Source organism: Pogoniulus pusillus, chromosome 22 (genome assembly GCF_015220805.1).
Source record: "Pogoniulus pusillus isolate bPogPus1 chromosome 22, bPogPus1.pri, whole genome shotgun sequence".
NCBI classification, from domain to species: domain Eukaryota; kingdom Metazoa; phylum Chordata; class Aves; order Piciformes; family Lybiidae; genus Pogoniulus; species Pogoniulus pusillus.
Genome location: NC_087285.1, coordinates 21,962,825 through 21,969,574, shown reverse-complemented (window position 1 = coordinate 21,969,574; position 6,750 = coordinate 21,962,825). Strand labels below are relative to the sequence as shown.

Sequence of the window (6,750 nt, the reverse complement as noted above, 5' to 3'; positions counted from 1 at the left end):
GTGAGCTCATCCCAGCACAGGCAGCCCTGTCCTCCCAAGGGAAGAAGTTCTCCTGAGGATCTGGGGTTCCTGCTCCTTAGGGCTGAGCAAAAGAGAAGCTCAGAGGTCTACAGACAAGCTGTGTGAATGAGAGGGATGTTGCTGTTCCCCAAATGTCAGTCTAGCAGAGGGGAACCGAGGCAGGAGCTCATCCCCAGGTGATTGGCCCTGCCACCACATGGGATCTTCACTGTTCTCTGCAGAGAAATTGCCACCAGCTGCTGCATTCAGAGGGCTCAGCAGCTGGCACTGCCTTTGCTGTGATCTCCCTCCTCTTTTTATTTCACTTCTTAGGAGCTTTAAGCCTTTCCCTGGCAATAAATTGTGATAGCTGCTAGAGGAGGAGTGAATTTTTAAGGCCACAGAGTCCAACTCTGGCCTGGAAAAATGCACATCCGTCAGATCAGACTTCACTGCCCTACATCTTTTCCAGAGCTGGGGAAACAACTCACCCCTTTCTGGGGAGAGCATAGATCACTGCTGCCTTTTAAACAGGGCAGTGGAGGCACTCATAAAGGATCTCCACTTTAGAGAGGCGCAGCTGAGAAAGGATTGGGTTGGGTAATGCCTAAGAGGGTTCAAAATCTCACCTTTTTCTCAGAGAGACCTGAAACCTTTGTTGCTTGTGGCTTAGGCTGGAGTCATGAGATTTTGCAGCTAAGACTTCAGGGCTGACCTAATGAGGTGGAGGTAGCAGTAAGGCACTGCTGGAGAAGAGGAAGCTGAGTGAAGAGTGGGGTTGTGTGCTTTATGCAAGAAGCACCAATGCTGTTTACACTCCTCAGGTTTATTTACTGTGGGGAGAAACGAAATTGTAAATTCAAAGTGTTTATTATTGCTAAAGACTACTTCTGTTTGGCTCAGTGGCTGCTGGCTGGACGCGTTTCCTTTCCCATCCTTCGCTGAGCCGCTGCCCTTCCTGGCCACTGCCCAGCCTGCAAGGCTTCACTGCCGAAGTCCATCCTTGAACGCCAGTGGCCACACAGGACCCCTTCAGCTTCCCTGGAAGAGTAGACACAAGGATCTTAAAAGTCATTTTCAACCTCGACGATTCTATAATTCGATACAGTTCTGTGATTTAGGAGCCTGTTAACTTTGGTGTCAGCTCAGAGCAAACGCACAGGAGCACAGAAGGCGATGGTGGATGGAGCGCTGAGCTGGAAGGGAGCATGGACAACATCCCTGGCCGCTTCCAGCCCAGCCAGAGCGATGGATGGGTGGGCAGACGGATGGATGTCCTTCCCGGGGCAGCGGCTCCTTCTCCCTCCCCTCCGTCCCTCCCCGCCGGGCCGGCCCGGGCCGGGCTGCTCTCCCCCCGCGGGGCCGCCCCGCCGCTCCCCGCCCCCGCGCCGCCGCCGCATTTAACGGGACGCGCGGCTGCCGCCGGCCCGTCCCGACGCTTCCCGTGCCTTTCCCGGCCGCGGCTTTGCCGGCCATGGCTTCCCCGCCGCTGCTGCTGCTGGCCCTGGCGCTGGGCCTGGCCACCGCCGCCAAATCCCCGTACCAGCAGGTCCTGCAGCACAGCCGGCTCCGCGGCCGGCAGCACGGGTAAGCGGCGGGGCAGGCGCGGGGGGACGCGGGCGAGGCGCCTCTCGGGCCCTGCTTTTCACGTACCCCTTGGGAGCAGAGTGGCCCCGGGAGGGAGAGGAGGCGGCTCGGCGGCCGTCTCGCCGCTCCCTGGGACCCGCCGTCGCGGTCCTGTGAGTGTGCGGAGCTCAGGGCAGCTCGGCTCAGCCCCCGAGGGGCTGCGGCTGCGTCCTGGCTTCCCCGGGGGATGCCTTGGGCTTGCCGCCTGGGATCACGGTTTTGTCTTTCTCCCTCGAATGGCTTTTTAACTTCCGTGAGGTAAACCCTTTCAGTTCCATCTCCAAACAACTTTATTCTTTCTTCCTCAAATAACTTTATTTCATCCCTGAGTAACTTTTTTTCCCCTGAAGGTAGGACTCGATGATCTTAAAGGTCTCTTCCAGTCAAAATGATTCTGTGATTCGCTTTCATCCCCAAATAACCTTTTTATTTCTTCCTCAAACTTTTTGCTTTCATCCCCAAATAACTTTTTTCCCTTCCTTTCATCCCCAAATAACTTTTTTTCCTTTCTTTCATCCCAGATGACCTTTTTTTTTCCTTCCATCCTCCCACAACTTTTTTTCCTTTCTCCTTTTTCACAACTTTCCTCCTTTCTTTCAGGATGCTTAATACTGCAGTTGTCATTTTAGACCCCTCAATGAGTCTTTATCAGCCTCTCCCTGATAAGGAAAAAAAAGATCCCCAGGTTGTGAATGATTAAATATTTAGTGGTAGGAATTCTCCTTTTTGTGAATTTATAGGGAGGAAAAAGGGAAGAGAGAAAATTGGTTCAATGGGAGAGTCCCTGTGGGGTGAGCACCAACTTAGCCTGTGACTGTAAGGCTGGAAAGTTTTCTTGACAAAAAATAACCACTTTTTTGCTCATAAATCTTCTTAGATAAGGGATATCAAAAGGAAAGAAAGGAAGAAACACCCAAACAGGTGGAGCATCTCCTGCTGGATGGACAAAGTGTGGTGGGCATGGACGAGCAGAAAGCTAACCCAGTGTTCGGTTGTTGCCGCTGCTGTTAAAACGCCCTGGGAATTAGGAAGGGTGAAAAGGTGACAGACCTCGGGGTGGTGACACTGATTGAACTGCAGCTGCCAGCGAAGCGTGTTGCTGAAGGCAGGGTTGTGAAATGCTCTTAAACCCCCAACCAAGCCTTAAATGTTGCCATTCGAGATGTTAATCTGGCAGGGCTCCAGGTCGGGCTTTATGGAAAGAGGGTGGCTGCGTACGTCTGGTCAGGCAGAGTCCTGCAGGCAATTCTGAGCTGATGTCTGTTTGAGAAGCCTGAGAAATGAGAGAATTACAGTGAGGGATGTACAAATGCTGTGAGCCTTGCTCTGGACAGGAGCTGACACTAAGGAAATACCCACTCCTGATGGTAACCCTGAGGCAGGAGTTTGCCCCCAGTGGGTGCGCTGGTGCGGTTCTGGTGCAAATCAGTGCGTTTCTCTGCAGAGAGAAGCCTGCTGTTACTCCCTGCACAATCCACAGAGGCACGGGGGCAGACGTGACTGTGGTCCAGCGCCTGGGATCTTTGGGAGATGCAAGGAATTACTATGCCAGGGTTTCCAGAGGAAGGGAAGTTCCGCTGGGATGAGCCCAATGCAGCTGACCACAGCCACACGGCTCACTGGTCCCTTTCTGACGGAGGGAGCAATTTATACCCAGCTGATTTCCATACATCAGCTGAATTTTGACCGTTGATTAACGACCTGCCAGAGAGATAGAGCAGCCCCAAAGCTCTCGGGTGTGAGGGGGGTTGTTTTGCTGGCAGGAGGGAGCTCAGGAGGGATGTGCAACCAGGGCTGCCACCCTTTCTGCTGCAAGCGTCCCCCCACGCCATCAATGCTCCCATTGAGCCGAGAGCGAGCTGGGTGGCAGGGCTTGGCTCTGCAGCAAGGTTGGCTATCTTCATTCACGGTTTTTTTAAAGTGAACCAGCTCGAATCAGGAGCTGAGAGGAGTGTGAGAAACAGTAACATCTGAAGATGAAAACCTAGAAGTGCTCTTCCCAAACCTACTTTGCGGGCGCCCTGCCGTGCTGGGGAGCTTTCTGAGTGCAGTCACGGCAGGTAGCTGGGACCATACGGTGGATCCTGCACTTCCCTGCCCCTTCCCAAAGGGCAGCCCCTGCCCCAGCAGCTCCCAGCTGCTGCCTGCCAAGTGGAAAGCTTCAGCTGAAGGGGAACAATAGGCAGTTTTATCCTTGAGTCAGCGCGGCTGGCTGGGAACGGCATGGCAGAGGTGATGAACTCCAACGAGGAGAGGGGAGAGTGTTGACAAATTCATTCTAAGCCAGACTGGGCAAAGGACCAGAACACGCTCTGCGGGGAGCCGCTACTACAGCCTGCCAGTGGGAATCACTGATAACACCGCTCGGGGGTGGGGGGTGGGATTTCTTCGCTCCGAGGTAAAGCTGGGAAGAATTCCCCTCCCCATAAGTCAAGGAGGGAGCTGCGGTCCTGGGACGGGAGGAGGGAGCAAGGCAGCGCCAGGTTCGACGCTGTACTGCAAGGGTTTTCTTGGCAGGCTGCTCCTGGGGATAGAGGGGAAATGATCAAACAAGTCCTTCAGTAGCCAGGCTTGTCAAGAGGCATATTAGAGGGATTGTCCACTGCCGTCAGCCAGACGCTGAAATCGAGGCAGGGTTTGGAATTTCGATGTAATTGGAAGCAGATTTTGGCGCGGCGGGGCAGGGGTAGCCGAGGTGGGCTGAGTCAGAGCACAGACGTCTCTCTAAGCGAGGCTTTGGCGTGGAACAGGCTGAGCCTGGGCCAGTTTGCACCAGCTGAACGTTTTGGTTTTCTGATTGCTCTTTTTTTTTGGGTTGTTGTTTTCAAGTGGATTCTTTCTCCTTGTCCTTCACTTTGTGCATAGAAAGAGAAATAACGGAGAAGCAAACTGTCATTGCTGGATGTGGCAGTGAGGAGGCAAATGATGAGCCCAAGTGCCCCCAGGTCCTCATTTTCCTCTCAGGTCAGGACCACAGCAGGGTCAGATCTTGCCTCCACAGAGCCCTGGGGCAGCCACACCAACAAAGGCTCACTGAAGGCAAGCCAAGCTCCTGCTGAGGCTGGCGCTAGAGTTAGCCAACATATAGGAGACCTTTAATTCATGCTAATGATGGGCAGCCTGGCCCATTTTGGAGGTGATTCTGGGATGCTGCTGAAAAGCAAGGACGGCCGCAGGAAGACCTGGTGATCGAGCTGCAGGCTCTGCTTTTGTTCATTTTGGTAGGCAAGTGGGCAGTGTCCTGGTCAGCCCCAGAGTGAAACATGCTGCTGCTTGTTCTTCTAAACAAGCCAGGGAAAACCTTCACATGGGCATCTCCAGACCCCATCCTGAGCTGCTTTTGTGCAAAAGAAGGCTCTGCCTTGGATGATGCAGAGGGCTTCTGATGGGCTGAAGTGATGAGTTGTGTACTTTGCTTAATTACTTGTTTTCCTGGCAGCCAATGCTGTGCATGCTTCTGGTGCTGCTGCCACAACTGGGGGGTGATGTGGTGCTGAGGGGCATGCTTTAGCCGTGACCTGGCAGTGCTGGGCTAACAGCTGAGCTTGATGATCTTAAAGGCCTCTTCCAAGCAAAATGATTGGTGTTGGTCTTGGGAATCCAGTCTCAGCTGGGCTGAGCATCCTCATCTTCCTTGGGCATTTGAAGCCCAGAGGCAGCCCACGGTCTTGCAGCACCAATCCATAAATCATAGCTGGTGCAGTGACTATGCATTGCTGTGGTCAAGGCTGCTGCTGAGCAGGGGAGCTCTGTGCTGGCCAGACCAGCAGCGAGTGAACTCCCAGCTCCTGTCTGACCACGTCTCTGGTACCACTTCTTAGAAAGCTGAGAGGCTGCAGCCAGCTGCCAGTGGAGTTAGCCACATATGTCATGCCAACTGGCTGCTCTTCTGGCTGAGAAGGAGCTGGTTCAGAAGGTACCTTATGGGCTGATGGACCAATGTCAGTCTGTGCTGCCTTACCTAGGACCACCAGAGCCTGACAGAATGAAGACAGGCCTGGTTCACTGCTCCTCCTCTTCATTGTTGCCATAGAATCATAGAATTGGTTTGATTGGAGAACACCTTTAAGATCAAGTCCAACCATTAAGCTAGCACTGCCAGGTCACCACCAAACCATGGCCCTCAGCACCACATCTACACGGCTTTTCAATCCCTCCAGGGCTGGAGATGCCACTAGCTCCCTGGGCAGCCTGTCCCAGGGCTTGACAGCCTTTTTGGGGAAGAAATTTTTCTTAGCATCCAGTCTAAACTTCCCTGGCTCAGCTTCAGGCTGTTTTCTCTTGCCCCATTGCTTGTTACTTGGGAGAAGAGACCAACCCCCACATTGGCTCCAACCTTTCAGGCAGTTAGAGAGCAAGAAGGTCTTCTCTGAACCTCCTTTTCTCCAGACTAAACAACCTTAGTTCAGCCACACCTTGTTCTCCAGACCCTTCACCAGCCCTGTTGCCCATCTCTAGACTTCCTCCAGCACCTCAGTGTCCATCCTGGAGTGAGGAGCCCCAAACTGAGCCCAGCATGGAAGCAGCAGCCACACCGGTGCCAAGACTGGGGGCAGGCACTGTGTGTTGTGAATTCAGACTGAGCAGGTTGCCTCGCAGCTCTCAAGGTTTCCTCTCTTGCAGCTCCAGCAGGGGTTTAGGGTGCTGCCAGGTGGGGTCTGGCTGTGTGCTGGGGCTCAGCACTGAGAGGTGAGAGGCTTACCAGACTCTCTTCTGCTTTCTCGGTCCCTGTAGCCCCAACGTGTGTGCGGTGCAGAAGCTCATTGGCACCAACAGGAAATACTTCACCAACTGCAAGCAGTGGTACCAGAGGAAGATCTGTGGGAAGTCAACGTAAGTACCCAAGTGCCAGCCAGGACATCCCTGGAGACCCTGCTGTGGAAGTGGGTCTGGGTGGGGGCCAGGCTTTCTTCAGTGGTGCCCAGTGACAGGACTAGAGGCAAGGGGCCACGACCTGAATGTAGGAGGTTCCATCTAAACATGAGGAGGAACTTTGAGGGTGGTGGAGTGCTGGAATGCACTACCCAGAGTGGTTGTGGAGTCTTCATCTCTGGAGTCACTCCAAACCTACCTGGATGCCATCCTGTGCAGCCTGCTCTAGGTGAGCCTGCTCTGGCAGGAGGG

At 53.9% G+C, this 6,750-nt stretch overlaps 1 protein-coding gene and 1 long non-coding RNA gene across 2 annotated transcripts in view; one reads left to right on the top strand and one right to left on the bottom strand.

The window, feature by feature from the left end:
- Positions 1-805: 805 nt before the first annotated feature.
- LOC135185424 (uncharacterized) lies at positions 806-3,232 on the bottom strand. The gene is made up of 3 exons (XR_010306476.1): positions 2,986-3,232; positions 1,654-2,899; positions 806-1,041 (listed from the first exon to the last, which is right to left on the bottom strand). It is a non-coding gene; the product is annotated as an uncharacterized LOC135185424 (long non-coding RNA).
- The window catches only part of TGFBI (transforming growth factor beta induced), a 28,273-nt gene continuing 22,962 nt past the window's right edge, over positions 1,440-6,750 (top strand). Inside the window, exons 1-2 of the mRNA XM_064162176.1 lie at positions 1,440-1,587; positions 6,361-6,459. Coding sequence (XP_064018246.1) covers positions 1,475-1,587; positions 6,361-6,459 — 212 coding nt within the window. The 5' untranslated portion in view covers positions 1,440-1,474. The remainder of the gene's footprint in view (positions 1,588-6,360; positions 6,460-6,750) is intronic.